Genomic DNA, 16752 nt, shown 5'->3' on the forward strand with positions numbered 1-16752 from the left:
TTGTGCGTGAATACACAACACTTTACGGTATCGCGTGTTTTCAGGTAGGGGAATTAAGCGGGGCAAGATCAGGTCGGACCATTCTTGCTAATGAGAGAGCAGATAAGCGTGTGAACAACAGGCACAACTTCGACATAAAGTATTTTTTCGCAAAGTTGCCGGGATGTTACGTAGCCTATTTATATCAGTATACTCGTAACAACGTAATCATTACGAAACTCATATTCGATCAAACAAGTAGTGACGTTACCTTTGATACAGGAGCCCCAAGGCATGCCTCGAAATCGTTAAGCATCTAACAAACACCTCAATCACATCTACAGTGTCAGGCGCAAAATGGTACACAGAATCGTATGGATATGTGTGCAACAAAAGTTCAACATTCACCTTCTGCTACTATTTCTGTCAAGCCATCTACACATACCGTTTGATGCATGCATTCGACAAATCCAACATATGCACCACACAGAACGCTGTAACGCAATGCTGCAAGGCAAACACATCTTCCATTGGAAATGAATGTGCATCTATATATATATATATATATATATATATACATATACACACATACATGTATGTGTATGTGGACACACCTTCAAATGTGTGGTTTTGGCTATTTCAGCCACACTTGTGGCTGACAGGTGTACAAAATCGAGCACACATCCATGCAACCTCCATAGACAGACATTGGAAGTAGAATGGCCTTACTGAAGAGCTCAGTGACTTTCACGCTTCAAAAACACCTACAGCGTCCTTGTGCAAAATACAAAATGGTACACAGCATCATATGGATATGTGGATATGTGTGCATATCGTTGCAGAGGCAGTTGCAGTGCGTTTGGTGTGTATGCGTAGACGGTTTGACAGAAATGGTAACAGAAGGAGAACGTTGAACTTTTGTTGCACACATATCCAGATGATGCTGCGTGCAATCTTGCGCAAAATCTCTGTCTGTGTGTTCAAAGCGTAAGAAAGCCTCTGTTTTCCATCACTACAAATAAGCCTCACACAGAAAATTATCTGTAATTTTTGGTTGTTGACCAAATTCAACGCTCTCATTGACCTCCATGCAAAAACTCCTGGCTTGGTGAGCGAAAAAAACGTATACAAAGATTTGGGGCCTAGTTATCAAATCAAATGTTATTTGTCACACGCACTGAACACAACATGTATAAGGACTTTGCCATGAAATGCTAATTTACGAGCCCTTTCCCAGCAAGAGTTAAAAAGTAAGACACATTTCCTAAATAAAAAAAGGGAAATAGTGTACACGAAAAAATAACAATAATGAGGCAATATACAAGGAGTACCAACTGTTAGCGAGCCAATGTGCAGGGGTACGAGGTAGTTGAGGTAGTTGAGGTAAGAGGTAATGTGTACATGTAAGTAGGGGTAAAAGTGACCAGGCAGTCGGGATAGATAATTAACAGAGTAGCAGCAGCGTATGTGAAGAGTGTGAAAGAGTGTGAACGTGTGTCTATGTGTGAGTGTGTGTGTGTGTGTGGAGTCAATATGAATGTGTTTGTTTTGTGTGTATGTGTGTATGTGTGTGTGTGAGTATGTGTGTGTTGGAGTGTCAGTGTAGTGTGTGTGTGTGTCTGGGTAGAGTCCAGTGAGTGTGCATAGAGCTAGTGCAAGAAAACTTTTTAAAAGGGGGGGGACAATGCAAATCCCTCTTGCTTCGACTCTTCCTCTCTGGTCGAATCCATATATGTGAACAGAGTGGGGTTATGGTATAAGCTAAGGACAACTGTTGGGGTAGGTTCCTTGTTCCTTGTTAATCATTGGCTTATTGGTGAAATCAGCAATGAGACAATTTCTTCTTTAAGTAAATCAATCAAACGTTTATTAATGCAAGTGCAGACAGAAGTTGACAACAGAAACACAGCATTAATGTTTCAGAGTAAGTTCTGAAAAATCTGCTTGCAGTCAACCCCTAGTGATGTAACTGCCTACACGTTCTACCCATGAGACCAAGCCCACGCATACACAGTTATACAAACTTTTTTTAACTAGGCAAGTCAGTTAAGAACAAATTCTTATTTTCAATGACGGCCTAGGAACAATGTTCAGGGGCAGTATGACATATTAGTACCTTGGGGATTTGAACTTGTAGGAGAGAACAATAGTCCCGTGTTTTCTAAGGGCTCAGCGGTAATTTTCCATTCCTGTGTGGCTTACAGTGGTGTGTCTGACTTGTCTCTTATCTATTTACTCCCCTGCAGGGGTCTGTGTCTATGTGTCTATTTTAGCCACAGACACCCTGTTTTGACTGCAATGGCTCACACATCTCTCAGACTGTTTCTTATCAAAGGCAGAGACTAGAATATACTGTGGAACAGTATTAAACCTTATAATGCATATATTGCTAATCTGTGGTCCAGGACCCTATAAATGTAGTGGAGGAGGGGTCTTATAGCCCTTCCCCTTCTATTAATACAACATAAGCATAATCAATAATTATAATACATCAATCATTTGGTGCAGCCCCTATCATGACCCCAAGGTGACCCCCATCACAACAAACACAATTGCATTTTATCAATGGGAATTGTGAATGCACAGAGATACCGTGATGAGAACCTGAGGCCCATTGTCGTGCCATTCATCTGCCGCAAACACCTCATGTTTCAGCATGATAATACACGGCCCCACGTCGCAAGGATCTGTAGGCAATTCCTGGAAGCTGAAAATGTCCCCGTTCTTCCATGGTCTGCATATTCACCAGGCATGTCACCCATTATCCAGCAACTTCGCACAGCCATTGAAGAGGAGTGGGACAACATTCGACAGACCATAATCAACACTACTCAAAGGAGATGTGTCACGTTGCATGAGGCAGATGGTGGTCACACAAGATACTGACTGGTTTTCTGATCCATGCCCCTACCTTTTCATTTGAAGGTATCTGTGACCAACAGATGCATATCTGTATTCCGAGTCATGTGAAATCCACAGATTAGGGCTTACTACATTTTTTTACTGATTTCCTTATATGAACTGTAAAATACTTGAAATTGTTGCATGATGCATTCATTTTTTAGTTCTGTGTACTTTTTTTGGACTACTGTCCACATCCGTTTTTCAACAGGACAAAAAGCCCAATCACACAGAATTCTCATGTCTGTCCCTCAAACGTTATGCCACAGGTGAAAGCCCTTCCTAATGTCACTGAGGGTCACCCCAGTGATCCCACCCTCATTAGTGGGACTAGGTTCCATCTACTGACCTTCATGCATATTGCACAGGGAAAGCCCCAACTAATATATTGTTTATAGGCAGAGTTCCTCCTACATGATGTAGCAGTTGGTCACAGCAATGTCAATGAAATTGAAAAACAGTCCTGTATCATCTCTTAGTCTTGTGGAACATCCACCTGGTAAAGAGGAGATTGCTACCTCTGATCCACCTCAAAAGGGGTGGTTGGTTGGTCTGGCTCATCTTATCTTCTTGACTAAAATAAAAATATATTTAATGTGGCAACAGTGTAAAAATAAGGCCACATTTCAAAAGCAGGAAATCCTTCATTACCAACATTCATACTTCTTTTCACTAACTTAACTCCCCTTCCCTGTTTAGCTCAGTGGAAGTGAAGGTGTGAAGTGAGAGAACGTTATAGCCTGTCCTATGCTATTGTCTTGTTGTATTGGTAGAGGTGGATGGTAAACATTTTGTCAGATGTGTGCCACTAGTATATCTATAGTTTTCTGCTGTATGCTGTAAAGTCCAAAAGTTATGGGCGGAGCTAGAAAGTTGGCTGTCAGACGTATTACAATGTTAATTTACTTTTAATCCATCTGTCTGCATATTTCAAGTCATGGCATATGGGGTGTAGTGAGATACCCAATCGGCTGGACGATTCTCTTCTTCATCACTCATCTTGAGAAAAAGTATACTAAAAACTTGGAAATCGATCAATCCGCGACCATTAACACAATGGAAAAATCAAATGATTTATTATGGAAATATTGGAATAGCATGGGCAACAGAGAAAAACAAATTGGTACAAAGGCCATGTCGCAAACAATAATGCAGACACTAGGGATGGGGGTGTGAGCATTTCGGGTCTGGGCAGAGGAGATGTAGTCGTTGTTTGCGTGCGTCTGTAAGTTGTTGTTCGTATGTGTATGTTTGTATCTGAAAGAAATATATACATTTACATATATTTTTGCCGCATTTCTTTTATTACAGACACCTTAATGCATACTTTTAAATTATATTATGTGAGCTAAACATGCAAAAATATTCACTGAACAAAAATATATACGCAACATGCAACAATTTCAATGATTTTACTGAGTTACAGTTCACATAAGGAAATCCGTCAATTGAAATAAATAAATTAGACCCACAGCCATGGGTGGGCCTGGGAAAGCATAGGCCCACCAACTGGGGAGCCAGGCCTAGCCAATCAGAATGAGATTTTCCCCACAAAGGGCTTTATTACAGACAGTAATAGTTTTCAATTTCATCAGCTGACCAGGTGGCTGGTCTCAGACGATCCAGCAAGTGAAGAAGCCAGATGTGGAGGTCCTGGGTTGGCATGGTTACACAAGGTTTGCAGTTGTGAGGCTGGTTGGAACCTACTGCCAAATTCTCGAAAACGATGTTGGAGGTGGCTTATAGTAGAGAGATGAACATTCATTATCTGGCAACAGCTCTAGTGGACCTTCCTGCAGTACCAATTGCACACTCCCTCAACACTTGAGATATCTGTGGCATTATGTTGTTTGACAAATCTTCACATTTTAGTGTGGCCTTTTATTGTCACCAGCACAAGGTGCACCTGTGTAACGAGCATGCTGTTTAATCAGCTTCTTGATATGCAACACCTGTCAGGTGGATGGATTATCTTGGATTATCTTTATATTTGAGATTCTTCAAAGTAGCCTCCCTTTGCCTTGATGACAGCTTTGCACACTCTTGGCATTCTCTCAACCAGTTTCATGAGGTCGGTGTGCCTTGTTCTAAATGTGTTTGAGCCAATTAGTTGTGACAAGGTAGGGGTGGTATACAGAAGATAGCACTATTTGGTAAAACACAGAGTCCATATTTTGGCAAGAATAGTTAAAAGAAGCAAAGAGAAACGACAGTCCATCATTACTTTAAGGCATGACGGTCAGTCAATGCAGAACATTTCAAGAACTTTGAAAGTTTCTTCAAGTGTAGTTGCAAAAACCCTCAAGCGCTATGATGAAACTGGCTGTCATGAGGACCTCCACAGGAAAGGAAGACCCAGAGTTACCTCTGCTGCAGAGGAAAAAGTTAATTAGAGTTACCATTCTCAGAAATTGCAGCCCAAATAAATGCTTCACAGAGTTCAAGTAACAGACACATCTCAACATCAACTGTTCAGAGGAGACTGTGTGATTAGGCCTTCATGGTCGAATTGCTGCATAGAAACCACTACTAAAGGACAATAGTAAGAAGAGACTTGCTTGGCCTAGAAACACAAGCAATGGACATTAGACCTTTGGAAATCTGTCCTTTGGTCTGATGAGTCCAAATTTGAGATTTTTGGTTCCAACTGCCGTGTCCTTGTGAGACGCAGAGTAGGTGAATGGATGATCTCTGCATGTGTGGCTCCCACCGTGAAGCATGGAGAAGGAGGTGTGATGGTGTGGGGGTTCTTTGCTTGTGACACTGTCTGTGTTCACCATCCCATCTGGTTTGCACTTAGTGGGACTATCATTTATTTTTCAACATTTTTCAACAACAGGACAATTACCCAACACACATCCAGGCTGTGTAAGGGCTAATTGACCAAGAAGGAGAGTGATGGAGTGCTGCTTCAGACCTGGTCTCAACCTGGCCTCCACAATCCCACAACCTCAACCCAACTGAGATGGTTTGGGATGAGTTGGAATGCAGAGTGAAGGAAAAGCAGCCAACAAGTGCTCAGTATATGTGGGAACTCTTTCAAGACTGTTGGAAAAGCATTCCGTTTGAAGCTGGTTGAGAGAATGCCAAGTGTGCAAAGCTGTCATCAAGGCAAAGGGTGGCTACTTTGAAGAATCTCAAATATAAAATATATTTTGATTTGTTAAACACTTTTTTGGTTACTACATGATTCCATATGTGTAATTTAATAGTTTTGATGTCTTCACTATTATTCTACAATGTAGAAAATAGTACAAATAAATAAAAACCCTTGCATGAGTAGGTGTGTCCAAACTTTTGACTGGTACTGTATATATACAACGTTTCCTTAAAGTATAATGTTTAGAAAATTAATATTTTACTGTCCCCACTCAACAACAAATTACTTAAATGCATGCAATGTCGTCCTTGAAACATTTCATTGAAATAACTGTAGAATTCCATTAATTCCTACGAGGACTGCTCTTTTTGAGGAGTTCCAATATGGCCGACCGTTGACTTCAAAGCCATCTTGCTTTCACAATTTACCATTTGGTAAACAGCATCCCCGGTAGGCTACTGCAGCCTATGCAGCCTTTACTCGTGATATCAAAGTCATGTTTGAATAAGTGTGCTTCAAACTGTTTGCTTGGTATGATTTGTAGCTATTGTCTCTATCTGTGCATCCCACTCAGCTTTTCTACCCGAAAACTCGCGATACCGTAAAGTGTTGTGTATTCACGCAGCAAAATTCAGGAGACTGATGCGCGGATGGCTTGGAATACAGCAGTCTACTCGGATTAAACATGGACCATTCCATAGGCGAATAAAGAATGCAATTCACCTATAATTGGAAAACCTAATCTGTTTATTTTTAATTCCAAGAACGACAGCAGGCCTATTGGCATCATCTTCAATTCTTCATGTAGCCTATGCATGAAAGCATTCCTCTTCCGGCTACAGAGACTAGTGAGCACGCGCGTGCTCCGCAAGAGCGAACTGGTGCTGATGCTGAAGAGGAGGCGCGCGCCTCACATGAGCGCATCGCATTACATCACTTTGCTACGACGTGATTGGCTGAAGGTCAATGCGTACTTCGCTCGCGGACTATCACAACCATATATCTCGACTCTCACTCGAGATATTATAGCTCTCATTGATTGCAAATATATTTTCGTTTAGTGCCCGTTTTGAGGATGGCCGAGAGCGAGGCAGACACGCCAAGCACCCCGATTGAGTTTGAGAGCAAATACTTCGAGTTTGATGGAGTGCGACTTCCACCCTTCTGCAGAGGAAAGATGGAGGAGATCGCCAACTTCTCCCTCAGAAGTAGCGACATATGGATTGTCACGTATCCCAAGTCAGGTAAACAATATTGGCATGTGTTGATGCTATGCAATACGTTAGTGCACTCACTAGATGCAGCATGCTGTAGGCTTGAAAATGCAGGGTCTTAGGTGTAGGTCTACTGTTGCTTAACATTTCTTTCGTCTTATTGTGTCGTGTGTAATAAACGCAAATGTCTCCAGTTGAGTCCTTGTGAGTTTATTATTGCATTGTGTGCTGAGTTTCACTGGCCTATTAGGAAAGTCGTAAATGTTTACCTCTCTCCAAACATAGCCTGCAGCAGGCTAAATAACTTATCATGGGTACCTTCGAGTTACGTTTAACGCCTGCGCACTTCGCATCAATTCGCTGTTGTCTGTTATCCGAGGATACACAGACAATGTATTGAATTTTTAGGCCTCGGGTTACTGTTTACATCCGTCTCTTCCTGTCTCAACCAGCTTGCTTTGCGCATTGCTGTGTTGGTGCGGACCGGGCTACGCGGTGCTTGAGTGTGACGCACTTGTGTGTTGACAACCTGTGCTGGAGCAGAACTCGCGGCGCGGGTGGGTACTCCAGGTCACGTGACTAGGTGGACGTAAATATCCGTATTCCCTCGAGTTCATTGTGGGAGTAAAATCTTTCAGAGACATATAGAGCAATAGTTCCTTTAACTTATCTGTCCACACAGGATTCCAGCAGTGCCTATATCTGCATCCTCAGGAGTAAATTATAATTGCAGGAGAGAGAAGGAGAGAAGAAGAGAGGTGGGAGCAGTCTGGGTTGCTATGCTCCCAGGCCTAGAAACAGATGCAGGCTGTCAGTCAGTGATCAGTGATGTTGTTCCCCACAATAGTAGCACTGTAAGGCAGTGAATGTTATTTATAATAAGGGTTACATGGATAGAATCAATCCTCTGAAACACAAATGTCTGGCCCTCCCTCCAGCTAAATATATGACCTAAACCCTCCCTGAATGCTTGGGAAAAAAACGGACCCTCCACTGTACCCAAAATAAGAATCAAAACAAAGTGGATAGGGCCTCCCGGGTGGCGCAGTGGTTAAGGGCGCTGTACTGCAGTGCCAGCTGTGCCATCAGAGTCTGGGTTCGTGCCCAGGCTCTGTCGTAACCGGCCGCGACCGGGAGGTCTGTGGGGCGACGGCCTAGCGTCGCCCGGGTTAGGGAGGGCTTGATTGGTAGGGGTGTCCTTGTCTCATCCTGCACCAGTGACTCCTGTGGCGGGCTGGGTGCAGTGTGCACTAACCAAGGTGTCCAGGTGCACGGTGTTTCCTCCGGCGCATTGGTGCGGCTGGCTTCCGGGTTGGATGTGCGCTGTGTTAAGAAGCACTTGGTTGGGTTGTGTATCGGAGGACGCACGACTTTCAACCTTTGTCTCTCCCGAGCCCGTACGGGAGTTGTAGTGATGAGACAAGATAGTAGCTACTACAACAATTGGATACCATGAAAAAGGGGTCAAAACATGAGAACATGTCTACCGTTTACCCTCACTTCTTGGACAGATATGCAGTTTTAGAAACTGTCTTGTATGCATAAAATGGCAACACAGGGCTGCAGGCCAGAAGGTTTTGGGTTCGCAGACCACCGTGGACAAGAGTAGGGACGGAGAGATCTCCTTTATAGTAAAAGCATTGCATGAATCTTTCATCGCATAAAAATAACCTTTTATAAACATTTCATGCAATTCTACGCCATTTTACATATTCTGCAGGCCCGAAAGTATGTGATCACCTGCTTATCGACCATCTCATTCCAAAATCATGGGCATTAATATGGAGTTGGTCCCCCCTTTGCTGCTACAACAGTCTCCATTCTTCTGGGAAGGAGGCGGTTTGGAACTCGATAGTGAGTGTAGCAACCGAGGACAGACGAGTTTTACACGCTTCAGCACTCAGCGGTCCTGTTCTGTGAACTTGTGTGGCCTACCACTTCACGGCTGAGCCGTTGTTGTGCCTTTCTACTTTTCTACTTCACAATAGCAGCACTCACAGTTGACCAGGGCAGGTCTGGCAGGGCAGAAATTTGATGAACTGACTTGTTGGAAAGGTGGCATCCTATGGTGCCACTTTGAAAGTCACTGAGCTCTTCAGTAAGGCCATTCTACTGCCAGTGTTTGTCTATGGAGATTGCATGGCTGTTTGCTCAGTTTTATACACCTGTCAGCAACGCTTGTGGCTGAAATAGCCGAATCCACTAATTTGAAGGGGTGTCCACATACTTTTGAATATATAGTGTATCTTAGAAATATAACTATGCTCTGTGCTTCTCAGAGCATGCACTTCATAGCCTATAGGCTATGGATCATTTTATTGAGACCACACTAAATATGATGTTGCCTGCCCAGTGGAGAATCAGAGATGAAGGGCAGCATTGGGCACACATCGATACATAGCCCAACATGTAACTAATTCTAAAACACAGAAATATTGAAATTTCATCAGTTACAAATTACATGACCCACCCTTGGACTAAACCCTCCCTTTGACTGAAATTAAAAAGCATGACCCTACCCCATTTTCCTCCAGGTAACCATTCTGTACATTTCGATCCAGAGTGACGCATTAGTCTAAGGCACTGCATCTCAGTGCAAGAGGCGTCACTACAGTCCCTGGTTCAATTCCAGGCTGTATCATTTCCGTCCATGATTGGGAGTCCCATAGGGCGGCGCACAACTGGCAGAGTTGTCCTGGTTTGTCCTGGGTAGGCCATCATTGTAAATAGGAATTTGTTCTTATCTGACTTTCCTAGTTAAATAAAGGTTCAATAAAAATATAGATAAATAAATAACATGCCATTTATAGGGTTTGGAGAGTGGAACGTTGTTAGGAAATTATGATTAATATGACTGAACAAATCATTTTAAATGGAACTGTAAGTAAACTTATACTCTGTTATATTATGTTTAATAGGCAATATGAGTTCATAAGAAGAAATTGTGTGACAGGAGAAAGGAGTAATAAAATGTTAATGAACACCATTCCAACTGGGCAGGAACAAATGGGTTGTGGACTGTAAACACATAAGGTCGTTAGCCTATGGTTGACCCTACCTGAAACTTAGCTCTGGGGTTCTTAGATAAGGCAGTGAGTGCATTCCTAGGGTTTCTGTTAATTAAAACTGTCAGTTCAGTGGTGGTCGATAATGTTGAGGGGTCAAAAGTTATCTGGGAGTGTGTTAGTAAGTTAGAATGAACTTTTCACCTTACTTTGTCCCGGTCAAGAGGAGGGGGTTCTGTTAAAGCAGTGAAATGACGTCATGATCTGTATATAAACTGATGCATGTGTTTGAGTGGCAGCGCGCTCCGAGAATAAATTCTATTACCTATTATTTAAAGACTGGTCTGCGTCTATTTTATGCAAACAAGAAATCTTACAAATAATCATAAAATAGATGAAGGGCTTTCAATTGATGAAAGCACATTGGCTTAATTAAATTATAATAACAAACGTGAACTATCGGAAAGTTAAGACTAGATAGAGGCAGCATACAGGAGCTATTGAGGGAGAGTACAGTCCTTCCACGTGCAAGCGCACCTAGCCACGAATCTTCCTCAATCATGTCCATGTTGCAATATGCTCAGGCCCATCAAAGAGAAGAGCGGGAGATGCACAATTCCCCAATGCTTTCGGTGAAATCCAAGTCCTGGTAAAATATGTAGTTGGTAAAGACATTGTACACAGGTGGACAGTAGGCTTGGGCAGTATACCGTATATACTGTATACCGGGGTATTTGGAAATAGAAACTGGGTTGCTTTTCAATATAGTCAATACCATTTGTAGCAACTTTTTAAGTAAACACCTGCTATCTAACTTCTGCAAATCATTAGGAGATAAAGCAGATCACGTTCTTCATTTCACCCGTCACATTATTTTACATTATGAAGCTTCTCATAGTTCCCCAGAATGGTTGAGCCAGTCATGTGTTTGTTTGTAAATAGCACAATGGGAGAAAGCAGGAGCAGGTAAGTCCAGCTGTGAATTGACAGGGGTCGCGTTTTATATTCAAAGTCAACAGTGGTTTTTTTTTGCTTCAACAGAGTGATCAAGGACCAGGGACGTTTTCCTTCACAGAAAATACATTAGCGCAGTACATTCAACAGAAAATAGCTTAATATTCATCAGATAACTGCAGAAGTGCGCCACTATTTGGCTGGCAGCCACACAAGTAAATGAGTTTACAATGAAAAAGCAAGATATTTTTTGCAAAAACGATGCATGGCCATCATTTCTAATGTTTATCATAGATATAATGTAGCCATCTACACTTCCTAATGTTTTGATTAAAGTTCATATTGAGTTTTACCTGAGAAAGGTGAAGAGAAAAGTACCTGAGAAAAAAGCTACACCTCAGGCAGAGCGCTGTCGAGTGATAGAATGCCCATTTATGAATTCTGATCCTCGCGGAGAAGTGTAACTGAAGCACAACATTTGTCTGACTCCGAGCAGAAATTACAAAGAGAAGCATTTTAGATTTGTGAATATATAAAACACAGCAAGAGATATCTTACGTGTTTTATCTTTTCTTCCTGCTGTGAAAAAGTAAGAATTCTGTGTTAAAGCGACCTCTTAAGTTTACCTGGCTAGTTATCTAATTAAGTTAATGAATTAATAAGGTGATGGGGCATCATACTGTGTAAGCCTTCTGCCGTATTTGAGAAGTTAAAGCCCTTTGGGTGAGTTATCTGGACAGCTGCCACTGCTGTCTTTTGCTGTCTGCTTCCCCCCTCTTATTCCCTGAGTAGAGCAGGCGACCCCAGACAGTATACATGCTGCTTCAGATCAGACAAACATGCATCAAAACTTTGTTCATTTGTACAATGTCTCTCGTTCACATTCGCTTGTAAATGTTCAAACGCACCAAAAATAACATTGAGTATCTCCTACCGATACAGTTGAAGTTGGAAGTTTACATACACCTTAGCCAAATACATTTAAACTCAGTTTTCCACAATTCCTGACATTTAATCCTAGTAAAAATCCCTGTTTTAGGTCATTTAGGATCACCACTTTATTTTAAGAATGTGAAATGTCAGAATAATAGTAGAGAGAATGATTTATTTTAGCTTTCATTTCTTTCATCACATTCTCAGTGGGTCAGAAGTTTACATACATTCAATTAGTATTTGGTAGCATTGCCTTTAAATTGTTTAACTTGGGTCAAACAAACATTTATTGTGGAACTGGGATTCCTGGGAGTGCATTCTGATGAAGATCATCAAAGGTAAGTGAATATTTATAATTATATTTCTGACTTCTCTTGACTACACAACATGGCGGATATTGTTTAGGTTGTTTTGGTCTCTGAGCGCCGTACTCAGATTATAGCATGGTGTACTTTTTCCGTAAAGTTTTTTTGAAATCTGACACAGCGGTTGCATTAAGGATAAGTGTATCTGTAATTCCGTGCATAGTAGTCCAATTTTTCAGTTTTTGATTTGTTAAAAAAGTTTGAAATATCCAATAAATGTCGTTCCACTTCATGATTGTGTCCCACTTGTTGTTGATTCTTCACAAAAAAATACAGTTTTATATCTTTATGTTTGAAGCCTGAAATGTGGCAAAAGGTTGCAAAGTTCAAGGGGGCCGAATACTTTCGCAAGGCACTGTAGTTGGATGGGCTATTTACAGGTGGGCTATGTACAGGTGCAGTGATATGTGAGCTGCTCTGACAGCTGGTGCTTAAAGCTAGTGAGGGAGATATGAGTCTCCAGCTTCAGTGATTTTTGCCGTTCGTTCCAGTCATTGGCAGCAGAGAACTGGAAGGAAAGGCAACCAAAGGAGGAATTGGCTTTGGGGGTGACTAGTGAAATATACCTGCTGGAGCGAGTGCTACGGGTGGGTGCTGCTATGGTGACCAGTGCGAGGGCCAAGCGAGGGCCAGCCAACGAGAGCGTACAGGTCGCAATGGTGGGTAGTATATGAGGCTTTGGTGACAAAATGGATGGCACTGTGATAGACTGCATCCATTTGTTGAGTAGTGTTGGTGGTTATTTTGTAAATGACATCGCCGAAGTCGAGTATCAGTAGGATAGTCAGTTTTACGAGGGTATGTTTGGCAGCAAGAGTGAAGGAGGCTTTCTGCAAAATAGGAAGCCAATTCTAGATTTAATTTTGGATTGGAGATGCTTAATGTGAGTCTGGAAGGAGAGTTTACAGTCTAACCAGACACCTAGGTATTTGTAGTTGTCCAAATATTGTAAGTCAGAACTGTCCAGAGTAGTGATGCTGGACGGGCGGGCAGGTGCAGGCAGCGATCAGTTGAAGAGCATGCATTTAGTTTTGCTTGAATTAAAGAGCAGTTGGAGGCAACGGAAGGAGAGTTGTAATGGCATTGAAGCTCGTCTGGAGGTTAGTTAACACAGTGTCCAAAGAAGGGCCAAAAGTATACAGAATGGTGTCGTCTGCGTAGAGGTGGATCCGAGAATCACCAGCAGCAAGAGCAACATCATTGATGTATACAGAGAAGAGAGTCGGCCCGAGAATTGAACCCTGTGGCATCCCCAATAGAGACTGCCAGAGGTCCAGACAACAGGCCCTCCGATTTGACACACTGAACTCTATCAGAGAAGTAGTAAGTCGATGAATATGGCTGCACAGTAATGTCTCTTATCGATGGCAGTTATTGTTTAGGACCTTGAGTGTGGCTGAGGTGCACCCATGACCAGCTCTGAAACCAGATTGCTTAGCGGAGAAGGTGCAGTGGGATTCAAAATGGTCGGTAATCTGTTTGTTAACTTGGCTTTCGAAGACCTTAGAAAGGCAGGGTAGGATAGATATAGGTCTGTAGCAGTTTGGGTCTAGAGTGTCTTCCCCTTTGAAGAGGGGGATGATCGCGACAGCTTTCTAATCTTTGGGAATCTCAGACGATACGAAAGAGTGGTTGAACAGGCTAGTAACAGGTATTGTAACGATTTCGGCAGATATTTTTAGAAAGAGGGGTCGAGATTGTCTAGCCCGGCTAATTTGTAGAGGTCCAGATTTTGCAGCTCTTTCAGAACATCAGTTATCTGAATTTGGGTGAAGGAGAAATGGAGGATGCTTGGGCGAGTTGCTATGGGGGGTGCCGGGCAGTTGACCGGGGTAGGGGTAGCCAGGTGGAAAGCATGGCCAGCCATAGAAAAATGCTTATTGCACTGCCCAAGTGGACAGTCAATACTGGGGGGCTTAACTTTGTGTTGTTGGGGGGAAGGGGAGAGATCAGATGATTTTGGCTATTCAAATTATGTAATTTCTCATTAAGTTAAGAATATCATTCTGTATCTTAGGGCTAGTGTAATCATGGTTGTGCCTCTTTAACCAGCTCTGAAGGACATTGTCGTCTTCTGCCTTTTAAAAGTTCCTAAAGATTTTCATGTTCTTCCTCATGACCTCTTAAGGCCTCACCCTGTCTTGCGAAGAACGTCACTGAACCTACAATTTTCAGTAGACAATGTCCTGCTTCCTCTTCTTGTCTGGCTAAAGCAGTAGATAACTGTGAGTCCACAGGGTTTGATTTTTGTGAACTCTTTTAGCATGAGCTGAAAACTTCTCAATAGTCTTCTTCCAATTTCTAAAGCCTGGTGCTAGCTAAGGTTAGCTAAAATTGCAAAACTAGCATTGCAGCATTCAGTGTAAAACTATACTGCACAAAAATATAAACACAACATGTTAAGTGTTGGTCCCATGTTTCATGAGGTGAAATAAAATATCCCAGAAAAGTTCCATACACACAAAAAGCATATTTCTATCAAATTTCTTGCTCCAATTTGTTTACATCCCTGTTAGTGAGCATTTCTTCTTTGCCAAGGTAATCCATCCACCTGACATGTGTGGCATATCAAGAAGCTGATTAAACAGCATGATCATTATACAGGTGCACCTTGTGCTGGGGACAATAAAAGGCAGGGTCTGAGTTTTTGCCAAAGCATGACCTCTTATTAAAAAAATAACTTTAAAGAGGCACTGTAATGCAGCCAGGGGGAATCTTGAAACCACTTAGCTTGAAATGACAAAACTATGTCAACTCACTTCTGGATTACAATAAACTTGGGATGTGGTTGGTTTGACTTTGTGCTGGTGCTGATGTCGATAACTTCTATTTGTTCGCTGGCTCTGCCCCTGTCATCTGTGCTCAACTGGTCCCTGAATTGTGGCTCAGTCCCCTTCATCAAACATGACAAACAGTGTCTTACTTTCTATTGCCAAAATAGTTGGGCCTTTCTATTGCCGAAATATGAATAAACTTAAACAATAATACATCTACAAAGCATGTCTTATAGGACTACATTTAAATATTTAATTTGTGTGTTCACCATTGTTTCTTCACCACTACACTCCAAATTCTCACCTGATGACCTATTCGTCCTCTCCCTGCCTCAACATGGGCAATGCTCTCTCTCTCTCTCGCTCTCTCCACTGACTGTCTCTGTCCCCTGCCATGATAACAATATGAAATCAGAATCTAGGCAACAACTGTTTTGTTTTAGCCGTCGGACTTAGTCAGCAAAGATGAGTAGTTGAACTGATAGTTCCTATCTGTGTGCAATGTAAATTGCTGGTCAAAGTGCTTGACCAGACTGCCTTATAACACAAATTCCAAGTACTCACCTGATGACCTGTTCATCCTCTCCCTGCCACAACATGGGTGGTGCTCTCTCTCTCACTCTCTATTGCCTGTCTTTGAACCGTGCAATAATAATTTGACCAAATACCATTATATGACAAAAATGGCTGACCTGAACAATGATGGGGATAACTTATTAACATGAATTAGATTCTGATTTATTAGCTAAATAATTTATTTACTGTCTGGCAAAATATGTGTAGCTAGCTAACGGACTACATATTACCAGTCCATTATGAATTGTAGTGTAGTAAGCTAGCTAGCTATGTAGCCATTCATTCTTTTACAATTCTCTGCAAAAAAAATGGTATGCCCTTTTCTTGTCTTTGGCATTGGTACTTCCATTAGGAGATCTAGCTACTTTTTCACAAGGTTTAACACGGACTCACTGAGTGCTGCTCACCTGAAACTGCAGTGGAAAATGAAAAGGGGAAGATCCAGATACTGTGCTAGCTTTGGTGCTAGGTTAGCTACCTACCTAGCTAAGGTTAGCTAGCTAAAATAGCCAAACTAGCATTGCAGAATTCGGTATAAAACTATACTGCACAAAAATATAAACACAACATGTTTAGTGTTGGTCCCATGTTTCATGAGCTGAAATAAAATATCCCCGAAATGTTCCATACACACAAAAAGCACATTTCTCTCAAATTTTGTGGAGCAATTTGTTTACATCCCTATAGTGAGCATTTCTCCTTTGCCAAGATAATCCATCCGCCTGACAGGTGTGGCATATCAATAAGCTGATTAAACAGCATGATCGTTATACAGGAGCACCTTGTCCTGGGGACAATAAAGGGCCACTCAAAAATGTGCAGTTTTGTCACACAGCACAATGCAACAGATGTCTCAACTTCTGAGGGAGCGTGCAATTGGCATGCTGACTGCAGGAATGTCCACCAGAGCTGTTGCCACTGAATTTAATGTTAATTTCTCTACAATAAGCT

General features: G+C 42.0%; 1 protein-coding gene across 1 annotated transcript in view; it reads left to right on the forward strand.

The window, feature by feature from the left end:
- The first annotated feature begins 6904 nt into the window (after positions 1–6904).
- Positions 6905–16752, forward strand: part of LOC110500177 (sulfotransferase 4A1) — a 29585-nt gene continuing 19737 nt past the window's right edge. The window contains exon 1 of the mRNA XM_036957529.1: positions 6905–7224. Within this exon, the coding sequence (XP_036813424.1) occupies positions 7056–7224 (169 nt within the window). The 5' untranslated portion in view covers positions 6905–7055. The remainder of the gene's footprint in view (positions 7225–16752) is intronic.

Source organism: Oncorhynchus mykiss, chromosome 21, assembly GCF_013265735.2.
Source record: "Oncorhynchus mykiss isolate Arlee chromosome 21, USDA_OmykA_1.1, whole genome shotgun sequence".
Taxonomy (NCBI): Eukaryota; Metazoa; Chordata; class Actinopteri; order Salmoniformes; family Salmonidae; genus Oncorhynchus; species Oncorhynchus mykiss.